General features: G+C 52.4%; 1 protein-coding gene across 6 annotated transcripts in view; it reads left to right on the forward strand.

Moving 5' to 3' along the window:
• The window catches only part of HSPA12A (heat shock protein family A (Hsp70) member 12A), a 110,955-nt gene that overhangs the window by 39,637 nt on the left and 44,505 nt on the right, over positions 1–26,813 (forward strand). The window contains exon 1 of one of the 6 annotated variants that reach the window (XM_070432192.1): positions 19,875–20,019. The exons of the other annotated variants lie outside the window; for them this stretch is intronic. Coding sequence (XP_070288293.1) covers positions 19,977–20,019 — 43 coding nt within the window. The 5' untranslated portion in view covers positions 19,875–19,976. Of the gene's footprint in view, positions 1–19,874; positions 20,020–26,813 lie in introns of those variants that run through there. 6 annotated transcript variants of the gene reach the window in all.

Raw genomic sequence — 26,813 nt, forward strand, 5'->3', positions numbered from 1 at the left:
ATTTCAGCTGCAGGAGGTTGCACCCACCAGGCCTGACGCAGACCTCACTGCGGGGCCCACGCCCATGGTTTCTGGTTCTGGCCTCTGTCCCAAGTGGCCATCAGCGCTTCTGTCCACCCCGCCCCCTGCTTGGCCTCCCAGCCATGGGAGCTGAGAGCAGGCGTCCGAGTGCGCTCCTGGCTTTATTCCTATGAATGTGACTCTTGACAGTAAGTCAGTGGGGTGGCTCACCCAGGTCCTCTGGGGGGGAAATTGCTGGCCCGAGGCTGTAGGGATGGGGCATCTGGGGGGGGGGGGGGGGTGTGTCCTCCGCCTGGGACAGCCCCTGCATTTACACAGCCCTCACCCCCTTCCAGCAGCCACAGCCCGGGCTTTGCAAACTGAGGCTCCCTGAACACACTTGAGAGGCCCCACCTGCTTTCTGCTGCCCCCCCCCCCCCCCCCCAGCACACACAGAGCCGGAGGCAACGAGGGGCCCTTCCCTTTAAAAATAAAATCTCGCCCCAGAGAGATTCCCGAGCATCTTTAGGAAAAGCTTTTAGGAGAAAAGGCTTTATATTTTAAGTAAATTCAGGAAAGGTTATGGGGGGGAGGAGGGCTGAGCCCTGAGAAGTGCTCATTGTCCTGAAGAACAGGAGGGTTAGGGAGGGAGCAGCGAAGAGAGATTCTGGTGACAACCAGGCAGCCAGGGGGCCTCAAGAAAATGGGACCCTTTCTGCCCGCTGCTTCCTCTTCCCTGGCCTCAGCCACCCCCTCACTGCCTCCCTGCCCACCCCACCTTGCCTTGTGGGGACTGCAGCCCACCCCACCCCCACCCCACCCTCCTGCCCTGTGGCTTTGAGCCATGCTGACTCTCACAGACCCACAAACCCAAGGACGGCGTCTGATTGGCCCAGCCGGGCCCTGGCCACCAGGGTGGCTTCTGGATGGGGCCTCCCTGTGGCTGCTCCTCCTGCCTGTGGTGACAGTTCTTCAGGAAGCCTGTCCTCCAAGCACTCATTTGCGCTTCACCAGGAGGGCTCATGGCGTCACCGGGTCACAGAAGCCCAACTCTTGATCATTACCTGAGACCCGAGGTTCCTGCTCTGGCAACTGTGTGACCAAGGACAAGCCACCCCCCTCTCTGAGCCTGTTTCCTCATTCATAAAAGGGGGGGTCACACCACACCTCTTCCATCGGCTCTTTGGAGGATGACTGAGAGCCAGGCCGGTCCCCTCTCTCTGCATGAGACCGGGAGGAGGGCGGAGCTCAGCTCCCCTGGGCTCTGGCTACTGCCGCCTGTGTGGCCCCCCCCCCCTGCTGTGCGGCCACCCACCTCTAGCTTTCTCCCGGGCACTGGCACTGTCGGAGCGTCCTTGAGATGGAGCGGGGTTGAAGCAGGAGGAGCAGAGGCCTGCACTTGTTAAGATGTCTTCCCTGAACCGGCATTTTCTCAAAAAAAAAAAAAAAAATAGCTCTGAAAACACAACCTTCAGAGAGTCAGTGGGCTTCTGGGGTGTTTATTTTCTCCCTGTCGCCTTTGGAGTGCTGCTTTGAGCGTCTCCACGAACGTTGATAACTGAATCAATAGCTGTTTTGCTCTAATTTATTGGCTCGATTGCCAGAACCTAATTAGCATGTTTCAGAGCCATGAATGGCTTCTGCGTCCCGGGTTTAGATAGCGGATTGATCGCCCAGCAGCCCCGAGCCAAGCAGGTTGGGGGTTGGAGGGGGAGGCTGTGCAAATCTTCCTGACAGCTTCATTCCCAGTAAAAGTCACAGCCGGACAGGCGAACACGACTCCCAGGGCATGTTCCTGGTGCTTTGACCGCCCTAAGCCCTAGTCCTCAAAATGGGGACCCTTCACCCCAAGCCCCAGTCCCCAGAATGGGAGGCCACAAGGGTCTGTGTTGGAGACCCCACCCCACTCTTGGTAGCTGGGTAACTTGCCTCTCTCTGAGCCACCATCTCCTTAACTGGGGAAGAGGCTGAGGGTAACACCAGAGCAGGGAGGGACGGAGAGGCCTGTAAGATGGGACACTGGGGCCACTCGAGGCGTCTTTGAATGTGAGGAGGAGGCTCAAAGGTCCAGCATGGAGAGTTTTCCCTGTAGGACAGTGATGGCGAACCTATGACACGCGTGTCAGAGGTGACACGCGAACTCATTTTTTTGGTTGATTTTTCTTTGTTAAATGGCACTTAAATATATAAAATAAATATCAATCTTTGTTTTACTATGGTTGCAAATATCAAAAAATTTCTATATGTGACACGGCACCAGAGTTAAGTTAGGGTTTTTCAAAATGCTGACACGCCGAGCTCAAAAGGTTCTCCATCACGGCTGTAGGAGGTTGGCGACTGTTGAAAGGGGAAGGTTGGTTGGTCGGAGAGGAGACCCTGTGGGTGCTGGGCCAGGAAATATCCAGGAACAGAGATGCTGATGGTCGGACCTCCTAGTATGTCTTGGTGTGCTCTGCTGGATACGCCCCCATCATTCACTCCAAATCTGTCCCCTAAGTCTGCTCCCCGAAACGCAGGGGAATTTGGGGCGGGAGAGAATCTGCAAGCCCCCGTAGGACAGGCCAGTGCGGACGAGAGAGGTCAGCATGGGGACCGTAAAGATGATCTAGAACAGCGGTTCTCAACCTGTGGGTCGCGACCCCTTTGGCGGTCGAACGACCCTTTCACAGGGGTCACCTAAGACCATCCTGCATATCAGATATTTACATTACAATTCATAACAGTAGCAACATTACAGTTATGAAGTAGCAACGAAATATAATTTTATGGTTGGGTCACAACATGAGGAACTGTATTTAAAGGGCCAGAAGGTTGAGAACCACTGCTCTAGAAGAATAAGCCTGCCTGGACCAGCAGCTGTACTGGGGTCACAGTCATGGTGACCCCAGCGGACTGCTTCACAGAAATGTAAGCATCATGAACATGACATGAAAGTCACCAGCTTGAAGTGCACACTCAGTGGGGGTTTGGGATGTTCACTCCCTTGTGCAGCCACCACCACGATCAAATTTCAGGGTTTCCGTACCCATTAGCAGTCGCCCTATTCTCCCTCTCCCCAGCCCTGGCAACCGCTCGTCTGCTTTCTGTCTCTCTGGATTCGCCTCCTCTGGATGTCTCATGTCAGTGGAAACATGCAGTTGGTCCTTTGGTGTCTGGTTCTTTCATTACATGGTGTTTTCTGGGTTCACCCATGTGGTGGCATATGTCAGAACTCTGTTCCTTCTTACGTCTGAATGGCATTCCGTAGTGTGGATAAGCTACATCCTGGTGATCCATCCGTTACTGATGGACTTTGGGGCTGTCTCCACCTTTTGGCTACTGGGCGTCGTGCTGCTCAGAACAGTTGTGAGAAAACCACTTTTCTGTTTTCTCACTATGTACCTAGGAGTGGGATTGCTGGGTCATTTGAGAGTTCTGTTTCACTTTTTGAGGAACTGCCAAAATGTTCACGACAGTTAAAGAGGTAGCTGCTCCCTTTTGAAAGGGGGTGCAGTTAGGGAATATTCAGCCAAGAGAGGCTGCCCCAGAGCAGGGGGAGCCTAGAGCTGGCCGAGAGCTCCTTTGTTAACAGCCTCGAGTCCAGGCGGAGACAGAGCTGTGGGTGGTGACGGGTGAGAGGAGGAGCAGCACCAGCTCCTGTCGGCCTTGCCTTGGGGACAGAGCTCTGCCAATCAGTGGTCGGGAGGGTACAAGGTGGGGGAGGTGGTCTGGAACCAGGGAGAGTATCAGCGCATCCGCCTTCTCCCGGGCGGCCCTCTGCCAGTGTGGCCCGCCCAGTGCAGGCCCCTGTCCTCTGCTTTTTTTTAAAAAAATAATTTTATTTATTTTTTACAGAGAGGAAGGGAGAGGGATAGAGAGTTATAAACATCGATGAGAGAGAAACATCAATCAGCTGCCTCCTGCACACCCCCTACTGGGGATGTGTCTGCAACCAAGGTACATGCCCTTGACCGGAATCGAACCTGGGACCCTTCAGTCCCCAGGCCGATGCTCTATCCAGTGAGCCAAACCAGCTAGGGCCCCTGTCCTCTGCTTGCTTCTACGCTGCCTCCTTCCAGCGCCTGTGTCTCCCAGGCCAGTTTTCCCTCCAGGTTGGTCAGGAGAGGAGACACTATGGAGCAGACACCTCAGGATTCTCTAGAACCAGCCGGGTGCCCTGTCTCCAGCCCCAGAGGCCTCAGGGTCAGAGCTGGGGACAGACCACAGCCGTGTCCCCGCCCTCAGCCTCCAGGGCTCTGCAGCTCTCCAGGTCCCTACCAGGTCCGCTGTCATCCTGATGGATCTTCCTGGGGATGCCTTGTGGCTGCAAACCCAGCATTTCCCTGGGGATCCGAATGTGCCAGGGTGAGCTTTTTTCTTTTTAAGTCTCTGGCACATTATTTAAAGGAAGTCCCCGAACAAAACTGTTAGTACATCAAGCAACGAGGTGAGAACAGGTGAGACATCATTTGAACCCGAGATTTGTGAGTGGCATCCCTTGCTCCTAGCAAGAGTGGTTCTGAAGAGAAACATGATTAAGAGAAGAGGACTCCCCTGAGCCCGGCCAGGCTGATGGAGCCGCGGGAGGACGTGGCGACCTGGGTTACTGTGTGATGCCATTTGCAGGCCTTCCGAACCTCTGGGGCTGTGATGTCTTGTGCAGGGACATCAGGCAGGCATGCCGAGGGGCCGAGGGTGGGGGCGGCCTTGTCTGAAGATGCAGCCAGGCAGGAAGTGCCCCTTTCTCAGGCCCTCTGATCCTGGGGTCTGGGCAGCGGTGTCTGGAGGGGGTACAGTCTCACCCTGAGCACATTTTGGCTCTTTACAGCCCAGCAGCCAGTTTGCTCCCAGCTGGAGTGACCAACCCTCCCGGTTTGCCCGGGACAGAGGGCGCTCTTGGGATGCAAGCCTTTCAGTTCTGAACGAGGACAGACCCAGGCAGGGGGGATGAGTTGATTTCTGTGGAAGGGAGAAGGCGGACTGCAGAGAGCTGGGGGGTGTTACCCTGCGAGCCCTCCGCAGCCAGCGCTATCCCCTTACTGGGGACAACTGGCTACTGGAGCTCTTCCGACCCACTTCTCAGCATCTTACTGGTATAGCCTTCCCTGTGCTCATGTTTCTTTTTCACTTCAAGTTTTAAAAATTGGATATTTTATTTCACCCCTGGTTTTACTGAGATATAATTGGCATATAATAGTGGGTAAGATTAAGGTGTACAATGTGATGATTTAATATATGAACATATTGCACAATGTTTACCACAAGTAGGTTAGTTAATTATCCATCACCAGACATGAATATTTTTGTAGTGATCCCTTCATGTTTTAATCTTGAAAATTCTTAACCTTACAGATAAACTACAAGAATAACACAGCCAACACCAGTTAATACCTTTAGTCTTTCTTTCCTCTTTTCTTTTTAAATATAATTTTATTAATGTCAGAGAGCAAGGGAGAGGGAGTGAGAGATAGAAACATCAGTGATGAGAGAGAATCATTGATTGGCTGCTTCTTGCATGCCCCACACCAGGGATCAAGCCTGCAACCCGGGTATATGCCCTGACCGGGAATCAAACCATGACCTCCTGGTTCATAGGTCGATGCTCAGCCACTGAGCCACACCAGCTAGGCCCCTTCTTTTCTTTTTCTATAAACATCTTTTATTTTTAAAAATAGTATTATGGCCGAAACCGGTTTGGCTCAGTGGATAGAGCGTCGGCCTGCAGACTGAAAGGTCCCAGGTTCGATTCCGGTCAAGGGCATGTACCTGAGTTGTGGGCACATCCCCAGTAGGGGGTGTGCAGGAGGCAGCTGATCGATGTTTCTCTCTCATCGATGTTTCTAACTCTCTATCTCTCTCCCTTCCTCTCTGTAAAAAATCAATAAAATATATTAAAAAAAAAATATTATTATGGCCCAAATCGGTTTTCTTAGTGGTTAGAGCAGTGGTTCTCAACCTTCCTAATGCCACGACCCTTTAATACAGTTCCTCATGTTGTGGTGACCCCCAACCATAAAATTATTTTTGTTGCTACTTCACAACTGTAATGTTGCTACTGTTATGAATCGTAATGTAAATATCTGATATGCAGGATGTATTTGGGCGACCCCTGTGAAAAGGTCGTTCAACCCCAAAGCGGTCGCGACCCACAGGTTGAGAACCGCTGGGTTAGAGCATCGGCCCGTGGACAGAGGGGGTGCAGGTTGGATTCCTGGTCAAGGGAAGGCACTTTGGTTGCAGTCTTGATCCCCGGGCATGCACTCCAACCAGGAACCGAACTGTGACCTCCTGGTTCATGGGTTCACACCCAACCACCGAGCCACAAGTATGCATCAACATACCTAATTCAAATATAATAACACTAGAGGCCCGGTGCACAAAATTTGTGCACAGGGGAAGGGGTCCCTCAGCTTGGCCTGCACCCTCTCACAATCCGAGACCCCTCGGGGGATTTCTGACTGTTTAGGCCCGATCCCAGCAATCGGACATCCGGCAGTCGGACACCCCTCTCGCAATCCGGGACCACTTGCCCCTAACTGCTCACCTACCTCCTTCCTGCTCGCCCCTAACTGCTCACCAGCTTGCCTGCTCAGTGTGCGTCATAGCAACTGGTCGTTTCAGTCATTCCACCATAATAGTCGCTTAGGCTTTTATACATATAGATAAGTTTTTCTTCACCTTCCCCAATTGATATTTATATCTTCCCTCTTTACAGTCAAAACCTTGGTCCCCAACCACATCAGATATTTGTTCATTTGTCCTATCCTTCAATACCCACACAAAAAAGTTTCAGAATTATGCCACCAATACGTCTACCAACAACAAACCTACTACATTAAGTTCAAGGTAGTCCTTTTTATCATTAGAAAATGTCATATTAAAGATATATAACCTATATGATACTGTTAACCAATGTCACCCCAACAAATTTAATTAAAAAAATTTAAAAAGATATACAGTTAGAATACTATGTTCAAATTTACTTGAATTAATGATTTTCTCTGTGTGATCATATACCTACCACTCAGGATACACAATAAGGTTGATTTGCTTCTATTTATGTGAAGTTTAGGGTTTGCTTTTTAAAAATCCTTTGGATTTAATTTATTTTTGGATATATAAAGCTCTCCAAATCAAAACTATGTAGAAAGGTAAATCCATAGATGTCTCACCGCCATCCTCTTCACCTTGTCCCACACTTTTATTAGCTTCTTGTTTATTGCCCTTGTATTTCTTTTTGCAAAACTAAGCATACATTTATATGAATATTTCCCCTTTCTTACGCAAAATGTAGGTTACATTGTATAGGCTCTTGTATTTGGCTTATTGTACTTAATCATATATATCCTGGAAATTGTTCCATGTAAATTCATAGGGATTTTCTTCATTCCATGGCTACCTAGACTTTCCTTGAATAGATGTGCCATAGTTAATATTCAAATAGTCCCTGAGTGACTACTTGTGTTTTTTTCTAGTATTTTGCAATTACAAGCAATCCTACCTTTTTGCATTGTTATTTCATATTTGTAGGTAGATTCCTAGATGTAGGATTGTGGTCTAAGTGTAAATCCATTTGTAGTTATGGCTTTCATAGGGTAGTGCCATCAGATGAAAGTGGGTTATAAAGGAATTCATCAGTTCCTTGGCAGCCTTGACAGATGACCTCTGGGGGGTCCTGTGAGCCACAGACCTGGCACTGGGCAAATCCTAACATCAACTCATCTGTGCCCTCTGTCACAGATTACCCATCAGGAATGCCCCATAGAGGATACAGGGAAGTGAGAGAGGCTCATCGCTGGGCCCTTCCCAAAACTCAATGGTCCTTTCAGAGTCTTTTCAACAGTCTTATCAGCATCTAGATCTCACCCACGCTTTTTCTTTCTCCACAAAAGCCTGCTGTTTCCCTGAGCTTCCACCCAATGGCTTTCATAATTCATGATTATTTTGGACAAAAATAAAGCTTCAGTGTAGGCTCTTTACATCTGACTTTCTTGGGAAACCTCAGATGATCTTTTCCAGTTGAGTTGAATCTCATAACCCAGAAAAACTCCCAGTTCGGAGCACACTGTGTCCGCGAGGGAAAGAAAAATGGCCCCTTTGTGTCTGCCTGGAGGTGGCCCCAAGTTGGGACAGGAGCCAGCTCTGTCTTTGCCCAGGGCCAAAGCCCTGGATGGAGGGTCCCCAGCTCCACCCAGCTGGGGGCAGTTCCACCCAGATTCTGGGAAGCCAGGCCCTGTGGGCTTGCAGAGACTGAATTCTATCATGCTATACAGACCGACGTAACATGTGTAAGAGCTCTGTGAGACCACCCTCAGAATGTCACCTCTGGGTGGTGTGTTCCCAGAAGACTTTCATTTTCTTTTTTATGTTTATTGGTATGTTGTTTGAAAACAACCATGTTTTATTGGTGTCATTTGAAAGTATTTTATTTAAAAATATGAGCTAAAAGGTCATTGACTTCCTGGCTCACATGTGCCATGAGATAGCAAAAAATAAATCCATTCAAAAGCCTCAAGTTTCCACTGTGCATAGGTTCAGGATGAATTACTAAATTGGTAATGCCACCCCTCCCAACACAGGATGCAGTTTTTGGTCCCCTGTCACCATCAACCTTAAGCCTGCAGCTGTGTTAGAGGTGACTTGACACACTGCTGTCCCTAAGCTGGCGCAGGGCACACGTACACAGATCACTGCTGAGCGTAGAGACAAACCACCTAGAGAGGAAAGGACGAGCTTGTCTGAGCTGGGGCCAAGGTGAAGGCTCCCAGAGATGCCCAGTGACTTGCCCAAGATCACACCAGCTAGTCAGAGGGTTGCTGGGAATCCAGTCTGTCAGATTCTCTAGATCCCAGGTTCTAAGCTCCAGGCTCTGACACGATGGAGAAGACATTTCAACAATGAGGGGAAGAGCTTGCTGACACCACTCAGAGATGGGGGAATGTGCTATCCAAGATATCAGGTCCCATCCAGGGAGGCATTTTAACAAACTGGCTGCCGGGGCTGCAGGAGAAGGGGTCTCTGCCTGGAGCAGAAGGTTTTAACAAAGTCCCTCCAAAGTGCCTTCTGCCCTGAACTCCCAGGATGCTGTGCTGAGGAGCAAGGATCTAGAATCAGCCTGGGCCTTCATCCTGAACACAGGGTCAGACTCTTGTCTTTTTTACTTATCTGAGTCCATCCCCTTAATTTTTTTTTACTTTAAATTCAGTTTCTCTGATTCTTTGAAACACTCAAGCAAGTGTTGCTATCTATTCTCAGAGTCTGAAAAAATATTTTATAAATATCTCCTCTCTCTCTTCCTCTCTCTCCCCCTCTTTCACACACACACACATGCACACATGTCCACACAAGCATATTTACACACAGTTGATGCCGAAATTATGCACAAGAAGGATTATAATCGGAAATAGAAACTCCCTCTCATGGCCCCCAACCATATTCCAGTAACCCCTGACCTCTACTATGTAGCATGGAGCTGTCTAGTAAGAGCAGCCCTGGGCAAGTCATCCTCTCGCTCTGGAACAGATATAAGAGATCACCCACTAAAGAGGCCGTCTCAGGACCTGGCGCATAGTGGGCGGGTCATAACTGGCCACTGAAGTTGTAAGGCAGTGCCTCGAGGAGGCCTGGACACGTGCAGAGAAAAGGACCAAGTGTGGGGTGAGAAGGGGCAGAATTAGCAACGTTCTCAGAAGATGGGACTTGGGCATCGATTTGCAGGATGACTTGGGTGGAGGTTTTCAAAGAGACCGAAATCCACAAATCCAGGCCCCCCTCCCTTGCGTGGTGTTAGAGCCCAGCATTGAGGCCTGCCTTTCTCATCCCATCCTCTGCCTAACCACCTGCTCACTTTTGTTGATTTTAAAGATTTCCCTGTTGATTTTATTCTGATTATAAAAGAAAAACATATTGGGTAGGGCAATACTTAGAGTTGTGAGTATTTGAAACAGTTTATTCTTGTATTATTATTTTTAGTTAATGATTGTGTTATTTTCCATATGAGGAACTGTAAACTGACTTTTGCCCCACCTTGTATCTGTTTAAAAAGGGGGGAAGAGAAGTAATGAAAAAAATCACTCATGATCTTACTATGCAGAGATCGTCACTATTAATATGTTTGCGTCTTCCCTTCCAGTTTTTCACTGCATGTTGTAGATAATACATGTATTTGATTTGCATTTATCTGGATAGGTGAATATATTCATATAATCACTCAGTCTATAATCAATAGTCGCTGACATCTATTGGCACTTACTATGTGCCAGCCACTGTTCTCCACACATGCATTAACCCATTTGATCTTCATAACATTCCTGTAAAGCAGGTACAGTTATTACCCCCATATCATAGATGTAGAAACTGAGGTACCAAGAAATGCCGAAGTCACACAGCAGGATATCGACTCTGGGCCTGGACTGTGACTGGACCTCTATCCACTGCCTTTCTTTCTCCCTGGTTTTAGCCTAAAAGACAGCCTGTCTCTTAATGGACTTTGTCTGTGTGCAACCTCATCCAGTGTGTGTGCATGTGGTGAGTCTAACTCCGAATCTCCCTGTTACCCTTTGCTGTTGGAGGGAAGGGGTGTTTGCAGGGAGGGTGGGTGATCCGGGGGGAGGAGCCAGGCTGTCCACACAGGTGCATCAGTGTGGTCCTAAGGGAGCAGTTCCCCATCTGGGCCCTGTCACTCAGGACCTAGAAGGGTCAGCCCACGGGAGGGCTGCTTCTCCCTGCGAGGCTCCCGCTATGAGCCCAGCGCAGGGTCACAGGCCTCACCCACAACACCATGCACCTGTCTGCACGGAGAGCCCCCCCTGCCTGGGGTGAGCCACGCGGGCGGACGGAGGTGGCTTGGTCACCAGCCTGAGTGCGGGTGGGATCCCAGGTCTCTAACATCTTTGCTGACTGGCCTTGAAAAAGGCACAATGTCGAATTTTTTCTTTCCCTCAGTTTCCTCATCTGTAACAAGATAATACTATTTCCTTCCTCCAAGGATGCTGGGAGATTAAGTGGATTAAACACAACTCACAGTAATCCATAACGAGTTACGTGCTCCATATAGGCTGAGAGGGCCTAGAGATGTCCTTGGCATCTAGTAAGTGCTCAGTAAACATTACCTCTTGATATTGGCGCTTGGTACCTGGACCAGCCCAATTGCAAGTCACTGGAAGTTGTATTTTCTTGTTTTTGTCTATCCTCAGAGTTGGGTCTTCAGGGCGGGGACCATGTTTTCCCACCATTGTTTATCCTCCTGGCCTGGTACAATATTATGCCCTTACTACTTGCTTATTTTAGCGCATATATAAGTGAAGGAAGGAAGGGAGGGAGGGAGGGAGGAAGTCCCACCACCTAGATCTATGAACTCTTCAAAATGGTTTGCAAACTCTGAATACTTGTCTGATTTCCAAAGGGGCATGTGACCCAGGAGAGGCTGAGGGGTGGCCGCAGGCCTTGTGAGCTTTACCACAGCAAGTAGGTGGAGGGTGGCGGTTTTGAGCTCACAGACGGCTCCTCAGAGGACCTTCTGTGGGGCCTGACATTTCGTGTCCGAATGTGCAATTCCTTGGCCCCAGCACATAGTGGAATGTGTTTGCTCTGATGAGGTATTTGCTGGAGCTTGTTGGCCTTCTGATCTCACGCACACCGCCAGTTTGTTTTGGGAGCTGCAGTTTGGAGAAACAGTCACAGGATTTAGGAACCAAATGAAATGGCGAGAGGCAGTGGAAATAGTGGTGGAGGCAGGAGGCAGCTCCCCGCCCTGCCAGGGGCCATCTCCTGGCAGAGTTTAGAGGAAGAGGGAGAGAGAAAGAATGGATACAGCCCGAAAGGGAATCGGAAAGGACTAAAGCCTCCCTCGCTTTCCCTTCACTGAGCCCAACTTGATGTTTCTGCTGTCCAGCACCTGTCCATGTGCGGCTCCATTTAGTAACACTGCTCATTATGTGCACACACTTTTCCAGCCTCTTTTCATGTCATATTGGGACATTTTCATATTCGTCATTTTATTCAGTTGTACTCCTTGCATAAAATATCATTCAATAATACATGGATAATGAGAGTCTTTCCCATTGGCATAGAATAATTTCTAAGAGAAGGGTTAATTGATCAAAGTGTTTTTAATATTCCCATATGATTTCCCCAAGTGTGAAGCGACTTAGTTAATGATGGCATTATCTGCGTAGGTGTGAAAGTATAGCTCTAAACACAATCATGTCATCGTTAGATGGTGTTGTTGCCTGGTTTTCTAATTTACCCCGTTGAACAAGAGTTTCACTGCATGCATATGAGTATGCGGTACTGACAAGGTTCATGACTTTTCATGTCCTTGTGTAACTGTTTAGATTCTTCTTGGTGATATTTCTCTGTGGTTTTCGTGTATTTAGCTCTGGTCTTTGAGAAACACACACACACACACACACACACACACACACACATTCCTATGCTGGTTGGATCACCTTATGCCACCGATTTCTTCATCCATAGTCCTTTATATCCTCAAATTGCTTTGATTCTAAAAAACAGAAACTTAACTTTTTAAGCTTAACATTGTGATTTTTAACAAATGTCTCCTCTTGCTTCAACCTTAGAACCTCATGAAGACACCAGAGAAAATAGTAAATGAAGAAAATGGCAAACTTTTTGGGGGAGGGGGTAAGATAAATAACTCCCTCTGACCTTACCCGGACATTAGCACGTCCCAGCCTCATGGTGAGCCGGGGTTCGGGGACTGTGTTTCTCCCCATTTTACAGGTGCAGGCTGTCCAGGTGCAGGCTTATTATGGAGGAGCCCGCTTCCTCCTCCTTCTCCTCTTCCCACCTCCCTGTCAGCGTGGGGAGGCTTTGGGGAGCAGTTTTGGGCCATCACCTGGCTGTGTAGCCATTGCGACTAAATTGCAAGTAGCAGACGCCTGTCAGGTGGGGCCTGGCTCGGGCACCCACTGAGCCGTCCAGAGGGGCTGTTCCCCATCCTGTGCATGAGGCCTGCTCTCTTGGGAAGGTGAAATGAAGTACCCCAAGTCCAGAGCTGGGCTTATTGTTCAGCATAACATAAGCAGACACAGAAAGGAACGGATGATGACAGTGACGATGATGATGGTGATGGTGATGATGAGGAATCCCAGTGTTACAGTCCTTCTTCCCCTCGGAGCATCCGTTCTCTATCACTGAGCCCTTATGTGCCGGCCCCGAGCCAGGCATTCCGCACACATGGCCTCCTTGCATCTTCACGGCCGCACTGGGAGGTGGGTGCAAAAATCATTCCCATCTCACAGATGAGGAATGTAAGGCTCAGAGCAATTAAGACCACAGACTCAGAAGGGCAAAGCTGGGATCTGCTCCAGATCTGTGACAGGCCGGGGCGGCGGCCGGGGGTGGGGGGGGGGGGGGGGAGATAAACAGGCTATTTATCCACATTATACAAATGGGGAGACTGGGCATCAGAGAGGCTGGGTGACCTGCCCAACGCCACACAGCAGTATGTGGCAGAGCCTGAGACCAGTCGGTGCTTGTCCCACTGACATAGTGGTAACCACGTTAACCAAGTGCCTGCCTGTGCCAGGTCTCCTTCCTGGTCCTTAACAACCCAGGAGGAGGCCCCAGGGAGCGGCTAGCCAGGACCAGGGGGCCTGAGTCTGAAGCTTTCACTCCGGCCACCCCAGCCTCACTGCCCGTGGGTTTGCTGCAGGATCATGGCACGGGTGCCAGCACGGGGCTGGGGAACAGGAGGGCATCTTTGTCCTCGCGCCACTGACCACCAGACTGTTCTTTTCACACGCGGCTGACACCCCTTGCCCAGCTGAGTAGGGAAGGCTGAGAAGTTTTATCTTTTATTTTATTTATTTTCCAAATTTACAGACTTTCCAAGGAGAGGTTAGTTAAGAGAAACATCCTCCCGGGAACGTCGGACACTCGTGCAAAGCTTCGGCCTCCCTCAGGGGCTGGGCTTCGTTACTGGAGCCGGTGATGAGTAATAGCTGGTGGCAGTGGCCAGCTGGTGGCAAGCTTCCTTGATTGAAGAAACTGGTTTAAGCATTAACTGATGTTATGCTCCAAGGGCTCTGCTGTGTGGGTGTTATCAACCCACTTTTATAAGTGAAACAGAGAGGGTAGGTGACTCACCCGAGACCACACAGCTAGGAAGGGGTGGAGCTGGGATTCAAACCCAAGCTTGATCCAGTTCCCAAACCCACACCCCTTAGCCCCTCTGCTCCCTGCCCCCTACCCTCCAGGACCTTGCTCTTTGCTGCTGATGGAGGAGACAGAGGTAGGTGAGGCCAAGAGCATTCTTCTAATAGGTTTTGCACGCCTGGGTGTGGGTCAAGGTCTGCCTTGCATATGGTTATGCCTGTCTGTTTCTCTCCTTTCCACTGAGGCTGGGGGCTCCTTGAGGGCTGGGTCCACGTCTGGTTAGACTTCGTGTCCCAGCGCAGTGAGAGGCCTGCACACGTCTATGAGAGAAAGAATGAGAACGGATGAGGGAGAGGATGACGGGAGGACCATTGTCCTCCCTCACCTGGAGTGGGAAGCTTCTGGAAACAGTGCAACTTTAATGCAAAGCTCAGGTATAAAAGAAAGAGGGCGTGGACCCATGTCCTTGACTTGTTTTAGAGGCCGTACTTCACCTCCAGTCCTGGGGGAAAAATACGATTTTTATCCGCATTGTACAAATGGGGGCCCTGGAGGTGAAGTTCATGCTTCAGTCACTGGCCAGTCTGGGCGACTCCTGGCTCTGCCCCTTCTAACTTCCAGCAGTGACTGGGCCTCACCCTCCTTAACATCCCCGTCTGAATATTAGTTTGTATTTCTTAGAGGGAGGGATGTAAAAATTAAATGAGCATTTAATTTTCACATTTAATGAGAGCTCTTGTGATTTCTTCCTATAGGAGAGGCAGTTTCACAGTAAATTTGATTTTTAAAAATTAAGTAACTCGGGTGATGGGTGCCTGAGGGTTCATTATCTCTCTCTCTCTTTCCTGTTGTGGATGCTTAAAAATTGTTCACAAGACATTTTAAAAACAAGTAATAGAAATGTAAAGTGTTAGTTTTGTTTAGAAAAAACCCTACAGATATATGAGTGGCATCAAGGAACTGGCTACAGTGGTCAGGATGCAAAATGTACATGCAGTTTTAAAAGAAAACACAAGCTTTAAAGAACGGAATGGCTTAAAGCAGCCCCTTAGGCCAGTGATGGCGAACCTTTTGAGCTCGGCGTGTCAGCATTTTGAAAAACCCTAACTTAACTCTGGTGCCGTGTCACATATAGAAATTTTTTGATATTTGCAACCATAGTAAAACAAAGATTTATATTTTTGATATTTATCTTATATATTTAAATGCCATTTAACAAAGAAAAATCAACCAAAAAAATGAGTTCGCGTGTCACCTCTGACACGCGTGTCATAGGTTCGCCATCACTGCCTTAGAGTGACGACCTCAGGCCCAGGTGGGGGACTCTCACCAGCCTTCAATTCCCTCATCCCGAGAAAGTCGGAGACAGGGAGGCTTCCCGCCGAGTGTTTTATGAATCAGGTGCGAGCAGAGGTGTGAGGTGCTCTGTCAGCTGTGATTCCAATTAGGTGATTTTCATTCCTCCAGTGTTTCTTGAGGCACCTGTGCCAGGTGCTGGTCTGGGCACTGGGTCGCATTGCTGCCCAGCTCTCCGTGGGGCCGGACAGAACTGGGCGCTCTGCTGAGATGGGACCGTCCAGGTGCAGATTCTGACTCAGCCACTGGCTTCTTTGGTAAATAAACACGGCGGGCCTCAGTTTCCTTCCGTCTCTGCCGCGTGATTCCCTTGGGGAATGTGTTCCAGGCCCTGAGGTGGGACCAGATTTGGCGCGTACAGACGGGTGACCCCTGTGTGCTTTGGCTTGAAGGAGGGAGAGTGCAAGGGTGAGCGTCAAGAGGCACAGGGAGGCCGACGCATGTGGGAGCTGATAGTAGAGAAGCCATGTGATCTCACTCTGGCTCCTGTTGGGGAAGGGACTGTAGGCCTCAAGGATGGGAGCCCTTCCCTCATGTTGAGTGACAGGAGAAGGGCCTGGTCTTGAGTCCCAGCCCTGTGCTGATGCCGGAGGAAGCCGGGCAGGGCCTCAGACTTCCTGTGCTTCCCTTGAGACCCTCTCCTGTGAAACGACGGGGCCTCCGTGAGAACCAGGTGAGACCTGGCCGAGTGTGTGCTCCCCAGGGCGATTCTTAATCATCGTGGTGGTTATTATTGAAGCCATGAGGGCGAACCCATTGCCTTTCGTGTTTCCTAACAATCAAAACTGTCTGCTCTCTGCCCACAGCACGGGCTGAATGTCCCCGCCCATCCTCCTCAGTGTCACTGTGCTGGCAGGGCCACGGGTGTGGAGCGGGCAGGTGGGCCCAAGGCCCTTTTGCTGCAGCGGTGGGAGGGCGGGGCTGCAGGCTCCCTGCTGGTTCTGACAGGCCTCCAAGGCTGATGTCTTGACGCCAGGGGTCAGGACCTGATGGGGAGAGAGACAGGGTGCCACGAGGACCCTGAAGAGAGGCACCCAGACCAGCATGGGCTGCAGGGAAGGCTTCTGGGAGTGCGTGGTCCATGTGAGTTCTCCAGGTTGCTGGTGGTGGCAGGACCCGGACAGGAGTGGTCCAAACATCAAACATGGTTTAAGGTCTTTGAAATCCCAGCACTGAGGCGGGTGGGTGGGAGGGACTGAAAGAAGCTATGGGGGAGAGATGGAGCCAGAGAGGTGGGCAGGGGCAGACCGGATTCACAAAGAACGCATGTGGTGAGGGGTCAGGGGTAGGACAGGAGCCAGGAGATCGGGAGGGGGCCCTGCAGACGAGTAGGCAGAGAGATGGTGGGGTCTGGACAGGATGGTGGTCATGAGGATACAGAGGAGATTTCCAAGATCAGTGGGCAACACTTGACTTGGAGATTGACTGAACTTGGATGGACATAGAGGGAGGAGTGAACGCTGATTCCCAGGCACATGGCTTGGCAGCTGGTGGGTGGTATTCCCTTTACCGAGATCCTATCACCAGCAGGGAGGCCAGGAGAGGATGAGCCGGGCTTTGGTTGAGTGGAAGGGACTGGGAGGCCCCCTGGGGAGACTCCCTGGAGGCCTAGAACCCAGGAGGAAGGTCCAGCCTGGGATGGAGATGGGCCTCCTCCCAGATAGACAGCGGAGCCTCTAGTGCCAAACTGCCTGGGCAACAGAGGTCGTGGGAGGAGAAGAGTGGAGAGAAGTATGTGGGTGTGCGGAATACCATGGAAACCTTGGCGTGGGGCAGTGTCCTAGGTTTCCCTGAGCTGGTGGCCCTGAAGGATGCCTGGATGTGGGCAGGTAGAGGAGGGAGGTGAAGGAGGTGCCAGACATGAAGACAGGCGGCTGGTAACTGGCCGAGGAAGGCTGGTGGAGGGAGGCTTCTTGGGAGGGAGACTGTGGAGAGGCAGGTTGGGGCTCATTATTGTCAAAGGTGTTGAGAGTTGCACTGAAGAGTTAGGGCTCTTTCCCTTAGAGGAGAGAAGCCTGGCATGGTTTTGAGCATAAGAGGGACTCGATCAAAACTGTGTTTATTAAAAAGCTTCTTATTGGCCTCACTGCCCAGGCATGTGTCCATGTGACACTGTGTTCAAAGGCCAGACTGTGGGTGGCTGCCCTGCCCTGCCCTCTTGTGTTCCAATCCATGCAGCCTTGGCCTGGCCAGCTTTACTCGGTGGGGATATAGGAGCAGAACCGGGCAGGCAGCTATAGGGGTGATGCACGGCCTGGGCTGCTCGGCCAGGCGGTCACCTGGGCAACTGCCTTACCCCTTCTCCCACCAGGCCATCTCTTGGCTCTGCCTCTGAGCCGGTGAGGTGATGTTTCAGCAAGCAAGCAGCCTTGGGAGGGAGAGGGCACTCGGTGGTAAATACTGTTCACTCTGGGAGTGTCCCGCACCATTCGCCCCCACTGCCCGGCACAACTGGCCATCATGCACCATTAACTGGCCATCGTGCACCGGTAACTGGCCATCGTGCACCGGTAACTGGCCATCGTGCACCATTAACTGGCCATCGTGCACCATTAACTGGCCATCGTGAACCATTAACTGGCCATCGTGCACCAGTAACTGGCCATCGTGAACCAGTAACTGGCCATTGTGCACCATTAACTGGCCATCGTGCACCAGTAACTGGCCATCGTGCACCAGTAACTGGCCATTGTGCACCATTAACTGGCCATCGTGCACCAGTAACTGGCCATCGTGCACCAGTAACTGGCCATTGTGCACTGTTAAAAAGGAGACTTGGACTTAATCAGATCTAGTACTTTTTGGACTGACTACCGTGTGCCAGACCCCAAGCAAAGCATGTTTCATATGCATCCTTTCCTCTAATCCTCTTCAGTATTGTGTGGGTTTCTACTGTTGCACCCATTTCACAGATAAGGATAAGGCTCAAAGAGTTACTTGCCCACAGACTGTACATTTGGGATATAAAAAAATCCTCACCCGAGGATATGTTGGTTTTTAAAACTTGATTTAGAGAGAGAGAAAAACATCAATCTGTTGCCTCCTGTACGCACCCCAACTGGGGATCCAATCCACAACCTTTTGGTGTGCGGGATGATGCTCCAACCGACTGAGAGACCGGGACAGGCTGCATTTGGGATTTTTAATGCCGGCAAATAGAAGACAGGTTTGTCCTTTTAAGTCATCACTTTGCAGTCATTTCCTGAGTAGAAAATGGTTTCTGGCCTTTCCAGGCAGCCTCGGCCCAGACCCTCCTCTATATCCAGCGGCAGTGAAGTCTCCCCTAGGTGCCCTCTGGGAGCTGTGGCCCATCTCAGGGCATGAGGGTGGTTATGGCTTGAGTGGGGATCTCAGCTTGGCCACTCATCTGCTGTGTGTGTTCTGGGGATCATCATTTATTTCCCTCAAACCTCAGTTTCCTTATCTGCAAAATGGGGACTGCTAGTCCCCACCTCTTAGTTATGCAGAGAAAGAGATAAGGCTCTTAGGCGCTTAGCATGGTGCCAGGCGCACTGGAAGGGCCGAGTAACGGTGGTTATTCGGTTCTTATCACCGCACTGATTGCCTCTTCACTTGCACAGCCGACACTGGTGCGGGTGGCCCGTGTGTGGCGGAGCCATAGGACGGGGAGGATGGTCATTGATCGCTGAAGCACTGCATTATTCATGTCGTTATTCTCAGACTTTTGACGAGGGCCGGGTGTGAGCCCATATATGGAAGGCTGGAGGCAACCACTGCTGCTAGCGCCTCAGGTCTCCCGAGTTGCCATGGAGTCCCGGAGGCGGCTGGGAGGCGGTCGCCCTCTGGGCGTCCAGCGGCCTGAGAGCTGGCCGCACCGTGTTCCGCTTGTGCGCGGGCCCTTGACCGTTCCTTTGGGACCCTTGTGTGGGGATGGGGTGTGTGTGTGTGTGGGGGGGGGGGGGGGGGGGCGGGGGGATAAACTGGTAGGGCCCGGAATAGGCTTCCAGGACAGTGCGGTGTGCGTGCGGGGGCCCGCTGCAGGGCTTCGGTCCCTGCGATCCCGTAGAGCGGTGCGTGGCGGGGGCCGCGGGGGCCAGAAATCGAGCCCCGCTCCTCCCGGAGCCGTGCGCCCTGCGCGCGCCAGCAGCCGCCTCGCGATCCAGGGAGCCCCGGCCACGCCACCAGCCCCGCCACGGCCGCTCCTCGGTGAGCCCGGGAGAGGAGGGGCCGGGCTTCGGTGGGGCAGGTTAGGGGGCCCCGCGGACTCTCCGGCCAGGCCCAGCGATGCGCCTGCCGGCCCCAGCCTTCCCTTCCCCGCCTTTCCTTGCCGGCGGGTTTGGGGGGGGCGGGGGTAATGGGGGGGGAGTGGGGCGGGGCGCGGGGCGGGCCCGGGAGGGGCGCGGGCGGAGCCGGGCTGCTGCGGTGGCCGCGTCAGAGCGGCGCTCCTGCAGCCGGAGACGCGGACCCCGCGGAGCGCTGCCCAGGACGCGGACAGGGACCCGGACCCGGACCCGCAGAGCGCTGCTCCGAAGGCTCCTCTTGCGGCCGGGCTGCCGAGCATGGCGGACAAGGAGGCTGCGGGAGGCGACGCAGGGCCCCGAGGTGAGTGCGGTCCTGCGGCTGGCGGGGCGCGCCGCGAGGGACGAGGCACGCTCGCCTGGGGGCCATGCGGCTCCCTCGCTGGCCGCGGGAAAGAGGGGGCCCCCCGCCCCATTGGGTGGGCCGGGGCCGGAGGCGGCCCACTGGGCTCGTGCTCTGCTCCCGGCCGGGGTGCGGCCACTGCGGCGGGAACCACAGCCCCCACCCGGACGCCCTGGCGGTCCTCGCCGCGGGGAGGCGCCGACTGCGGGGCTGGTGCGAGTCGGGGTGCGATCCGCCACCTTGTTCCTCCCCAGCGCGCCGTGCGGGACGGCTCCCTCACTCATCCCGTCAAGGGCTGGCCACGGGGTGGTCTCGCATCCCCAGCGACTCAGCGAGGTTGCGGGGAGCCAGTGGGAAGTCAAAGATTCGGACCGGCCCCCTCCCTCACCCTGCCCAGATCGGTCCTGCGAGCCCGGAGTCGGGACTGCAGCTCCGATCCAAACTGCATCCCACGCGCCTCCACGCCCAACCCTAGGGGTTCACGGGGTTGAAGAGGGGCGCAGCGGCGGGGCTCCCCAGTTCCCTCTTCGCCCCGGCGGGCGTGGGGAGGAAGGCAGTGCCCAGGGCACAGGACGGACACTCGGGTTTTGCGGCTGTTCCAGGGCCGCTTTCTCTGGGAGCGCGGCGAAGGCTCCGATAGGGTGGGGGAAGGGTGAGGAGCGAGGAGGACCTGGGAGCCGGGAGAGCGGGGGAGCAGCGCCTGGAGCGGGGCTGTGAGTCATGGCTTCGCCCCCCGAGGGGACGCGCTGGCCAGGACTGTGGGTCTCCCGTGGGGAAAGTTGGGCGCATGGAGGCACCGGGCGTCCCCGACCTGCCGGACCCACCGTGGCGGGAGCAGCCGCTGCAGGAGAGTGAGCCGCAGGCTTCCCGGGAGCCACAGGACCAGCTGCTTATCGAGAATGCCATTAAAATGCCCGGAGGAAAGGGAAAGTCGTCCAGGAAAGGCGCGCCTGGCTCTGCCGGGACCCCAGAGCTGGGGAAACTGAGTCAGGTGCATGTCTGTGGTCTAGGTCCCGCCCTTTACCGGCTCCAGAGGCACCGGCCCCCTCCCCAGCCCATTGTTCTAGGATCTGGGAGGTGCCGCCCCACACGCACTGCAGTGGTGGGGGAGGGGGCGAGGGAGGGGTGGGGAGATCCTGACTTGGCTCCCTCATGGGAGGAACCTTGGGGAGCCCAGGCCAGGAGCCCCAGCAGTGCTTTAACACACATCCCCAATCTGACACCCACCCTGCCCTGCCCCAGCTAGCAAACACGGGCAATGGGCTGGAGGCTCTTTGTCTGAACATCACTCAGCAACTGAATTGATTCATTCCCGCCCCCCCCCCTCCTTTACTTTGGGGAAAAAAATTAGAATGATAGGGAGGGGTGTTTGAATTGCCGAAAATTGCTGAAGCTTGAGTTAGTGAAGCAGTTTCTTGCCTCTCATGCTGGGATAGTGAGTGGCTGGAGCAAATGCAAGGTTGGCCACAGGACTTGTCAGGTCAGAAGAGTGGGCAGGGATGTGCACCCTCAGACACCCTTCTGTCTTGTAAAATGGAATTCAGCACCCCTGCTCCACACACACACACACACACACACACACACACACACACGTACGCACACACACGCGCGCGCGCGCGCACACACACACACACTGGGGCACTCGCCATCCAAGATGAGGATGCATGCTGGGTGTGCTGGGCCACCCACCACCACTCACCTGTGTCTATTCTAGAACATTTCTTCACTCCCAGGGATCTGGAGTTCAAGGCTCCTGTGAGAATTCCCGGCACCGGGACTTGGGACACGGAGCAAGCTCTCCCTGGCAACTCACTGCTTCTCTTTGGGCTCCCATCCCTCCATCTATGAACTGGGAGATATTAATTGTATCTCATAGGAGCAGAGCCTGGTCCCCCACTACCTAACACATCTACTTCTAAGGTTTCCTCATTGCATGTTCCGTGCTGGACAAATGAACATGCAATCTTTTATTTTTTAAAGCCTCACAAAAAACCTGTTACCAGCATTCTCCTTTAGTGGGTAGGAAATCTAAACATGGGTTGAATGACCTATCCAAGGTCATGTGTCTAGGAAGTATTGATTCAGACCCAGGCCATCTGAATCCAGGGCTCCGGTCCTTCACCACCACCCTGTATAACCCCATGACTGTGGCCAGAATTGCCATGCTATTAGGGACTTAAAAATGGCTGTTCTAGCTGGTTTGGCTCAGTGGATAGAGCATCGGCCTGTGGATTCAAGGGTCCTGGGTTTGATTCTGGTCAAGAGCACATGCCTGGGTTTCAGTGCTCTGTCCAGTGTGTGTGTGGGGGGGTGGGAGGGAGTGGGGGGGAATGTGTGGGAGGTAGCCGATCAGTGATTCTCATCATTGATGTTTCTCTCTCCCTCTCCCTTCCTCTCTGAAGTCGATGAAGATAATATATATTTTTAAAAGGCTGTTCTTCCCGGGATTATTTCAAGGATGCTCTTGGTGAAAAGGATGAGGGCCACAGGTATCGAACTGACTTGGGACCTGTGAGCAGTGGGAGCCCCGAGTGCTGGGTTGTGCCAGAAAGATGGGCCATAAAATTCCCCCCAACAAATCAAGTATTGGGGGGGGGGGGGAGTGGATGGAGATGCCACAAAACAAGGACGGCAGGATATTGATAGTTGTTGAAGCTGGGTGATCTTTATAAAGCAGTTCATCACTGTTCCATTTGTTTTGTATATGCTCGTAAATTTCCTTAATAGAATGTTTAAATTCGCTAATTAACAAAATCCAAAGGGCCACCTTTTCATCTCTGAAGCTTTGAACAGCAAAGGCTGAGATGACCTTCAGCCTTGACCCCACCAGGGCCTGGGTTGGTTGCCACATAGAGAGCCCTAGAAGGATGCGATGAACTGGGGTGGGGATGGGGAGAGCTAGGGGTGAGTCAGGTTGGGCTAGCTCCTAAGGTGCTGTAGTCAGGGTACCTATGGGTAGTGGAAATGTAGTAATTTGCTCCAGGTGGGGGTACGGTGAGGAACAGCAGGCAGGGGTGTTTGCCTGGGGTGAAGGTGCCTCTGTAAGCATTACGTTGGGCCTGGGAGCTGGGATTCTTACCATCCTGGCAGTTAATCATAATAAAAATAAGCATTTTAAACACGGATGTTGATTGAGGACTTAATTTATGCTAAAATATGAAAGTTTTGAATGACTCATTTATCCCGAGCCACATTTGTTAACGAATGAACGACTCTGAGGGAGGCCCTGTTACCCCATTTCACCAAGAGGAAAGCTGCCAAGCCAGTGTGGCACAACTGGAGACAGGCCGAATGAGGGTTAGGAGGTGGCCGAGCCTCTCCTAGCACAGGCCTGGCAGGTCATAGGCCCCCAGAGAACTTTACTGAATGTCTGAATGAATGCGTACATGACTAACAGAGAGAATGTGGCTGCCCGACTTCCCTGAGGTCACCAAACTACACGCGGACGTGAATGGGTGCTGGTCGTGGCTCCCAAGCTGGCCAAGAAGAAGTCAAAATGATGCTCCTCGTCGGTTAGGGCTCTGGCCACGGGACCCACTTCCATGTCCACCTGCCTCCGCAGCTGTGACCCCTGCCACTGTGGTGTCCTGTGATGTCCTTTGGTCCTCATGCAGTTCCCTCTGCCAGGAGCATCCTCCCTTTCTCTAGCAAACTCCTACTCACCCTTCAAAACTCGGGTCAGGCGTCACTTCTCAGGAAGCCTTCTTGGACTCATCCGTCTGAGTGAGAGTCTGCCTGTGTGGTTCCAAAGCCTCTGCTACTGACTGTTGTTGGAAATCTCAGCTAGTGTTCATTGAGTGCACAATGTTTCCGTTTTATGTGCATAAATCCCATCGACTGGTCCAACAAACCTGTGAGGTTGGTGTCATCATCCCATGTTGCTGATGAGGTAGTCGAGGCCTTTGAGAAATTTGGAAACGTGCAGAGCCAAAGAATCAAATCACCCAGCTAATGAATGCTTGAGTTGGCATGTGAGTTAATCTTGGAGCCTAAAAACTTTTGCTCTTTCTCTCAATGCCTCTTCTCCCAACAAGGGCAGGAACTGTGTCTTTATGGCCATACTCTTAGTAGCGGCACATAGTAGGTGCTCAGTACTGACTGTGTGTTGACTGAATATCGTTCGGCAAGCCATGAGGGAGCACAGAGTGGGGAATGGCATCTACATCCTGAGTGGATGCTCAGGAGTGGGAGGAAGCAGGTGGGGGGTGTGGGCGGGGCTCAGTCAATGCCAGAAGAGATTCGGCCCTGATTCCAACAAGGCTTTGAGTGATGACTCAATCTTGTGGGGGCGAAATCTCCTCATAGCATAAACAGGCCTCTTTGGTAAGGGAGAAAGCTTCTTTATTATCTCTGTGCATAATTTGAATGGCAGGGAGGAACCAGGGCCTTAATGAATGAACAACATGTGGCAGGGAGCTAGTGCCCCCCACCCGCAGGCGCGTGGGGTCTGGGCATTGCCAGGGGAGCAGGGTGAGCCACGGAGCCAACCGAGAACTGCTGGTTTAGGTTGGCCAGTGGGGTTTCACAGGGCCCGTCAGCTTGGATTCCAATCCTGCTTTACCACTTATCATCCATGGGACTCTGGGCAAGTTAATTAGGCCCCCCCACACCTCAGTGTCCTCCTCTGTAAGGTGGGGATCATCAGAGTACCCATCTCAGAGTGGATTTGATTTACTACCATACCCCCTGCTAAGTGTGGAGTATGCTTTCTGGCTCATTTGCTGTTCTCTGCTGTCATTATGTACCATTAGGAATTCAGTGGGCGTAGGTAGGGCAGTTAGCAGTGGCTGCGTTCATCCAGGGGAGAAGGGCTGGCCCCAGATCCCACAGCTAAGAAGGACCAGAGCTCAACCTGAGCCTCGGGCCACGTGGTTTCTTGTCCTGCAGGCCCAGAACTTGGGAGGAGAGCTGGGTGTCTCAGGTTGTTGGCCCCATTTGACTCCCAGTTGGTCCTTGGCCAAGGCTCTGAGCTCCCGCTGGGTTTCCTGACTGGGCACCAGTGGGGTTCAAGGTCCCTTTGCATCCCTGGACTCTATCCAGGGCCTTCGGCCTGTTGCCCTCAGATGACTCCCAGTCCACCATCAACAGGCTCCGCCCACTGTGCTGAGACCCCACATCTGGAGCTTTGCAGATGTTGCTCTGACCTCTGCCAGGACCACCCCTCCTCCTCCAGCCTTGACCATGACCTGGCAGCTGTGAGGGCAGGTGGGGCTGATGGCTGCTCCCCAGCCATCCTTCTGGGGAACGCTGAACTGCAGAGGATGGGCCTCAGTTCCAGTCCGCTATCTTTAGGGTGGCCATGTGTCCTGGTTTGCCGGGATAGTCGTGGTTGATGCCTCTTGTCCCAGTGAAATTATCAAGTGATCCCTTTCCCTTGCTAAGTATCCCATTTGGGTTGTTGGTCGGCCCTTGACTTTTATTCGATGTTTGTAGGGTCCTTAGAGACACTGCCACTTCCAGGGTGACTTAGCCCCTTCTCAGAGACCCATGGAATCATTGAAACCCGAGTAAAAGGTTTATTGGCTCCCAAGTGGGGAATACGATTACATTTGTAAAGAATTAGTGAAATGTCTGCGAAATGTCACATTACATTTGCTATGTAACCAACCATCCCCGAATGTAATGGCTTAACAAGTAGCGATTGTATTTGCGCATGATTCTGTGAGCAGGTCTCTGCTGGGTAGTTCTTCTGCTGGTCTTGCCTCAGGTCACTCCTGTGACCACAGCCCTCTGGTGGCTGGGCTGGGCTGCAGAGTCCAGAGAGCCTTCCTCGGGGCTCTGGATTTTGGTGTGGCTGGGGACTGGGTTTCTTTCTCCGGGTGGGCCTTCTTCCTCCAGGAGGCTAGCTGGGGCTTCTGGGTGCCATGGCCTCAGGGCACCGAGAGGAGGAGAGGGGAGGCCGAGAGGCCTCTTGAGACCTTCCTGAGAGTCCGTATAGTATCGTGTCTGCTGCATTCTTGTGGATACAGGGAAGTCATGTTGGCTCACTGGCAAGTTTTCCCAGGAGTTTATGCTGTGATAGGCCAGGACACGCTTTCTCATGATTAAAGAATAATAGGTGAGGAACTGAAGAAAAAGCAGAAAAGCTCTAGATGCACCTTCCCCTTTAAGCTCTTTGGGGAAGCCTAGAGGGCAGGAGCTGAAGGCATTGCTCTTGTGAGGAAACAGCTGGTGCAGGTGAAGTCCTGGGCGGGACTTGCCATTCTCCTCAGAATGGTCTCTGTAAGAAGCGAGGGCCCCTGGGGGCCTTCATCCGGAAGAGGAGCGCAGCCAGCGGTGTCCTCACGGTGACTTTGGGTCCAGGCCCGGGCAGGCTCTCTGTGCCGGGATATTACTAGAGCCACTGCTGTGCCCACGTGACAAGATTCGTAACTGTTGAGTGATACGCACCAACACCATTTCCCCCGTGAACGCTAGTATTTTTAGTGTGTGATTTTGCAGAATATGAAGAGTTTTAGGAAAATAGACCGCGTTATAGCAGAAATGCTTGTGTTTCTATTTGCTGTAGGATACGTGCCCATTTAAAAATATTTGCTCTGCTGCCCTGGCCGTGTGGCTCAGTTGCTTGAGCATCGTCCCATGCATCAAGAGGTCACCGGTTCCATTCCCTGTCAGGATACACGCCCTGGTTGCAGCTCCATCTCCAGTAGGAGGCATGCAGGAGGCGGCCAGTTGATGTTTCTCTTTGTCATTGATGTTTCATCTCTCTCTCTCCCCCTTCCTCTCCCTCTAAAAAAAATCAGTAAAAACATATT

The sequence above is a fragment of the Myotis yumanensis genome, unplaced genomic scaffold, assembly GCF_028538775.1.
Source record: "Myotis yumanensis isolate MYYU_CA2020_CCGP unplaced genomic scaffold, mMyoYum1.0.hap1 SCAF_13, whole genome shotgun sequence".
In the NCBI taxonomy this organism is placed as follows: domain Eukaryota; kingdom Metazoa; phylum Chordata; class Mammalia; order Chiroptera; family Vespertilionidae; genus Myotis; species Myotis yumanensis.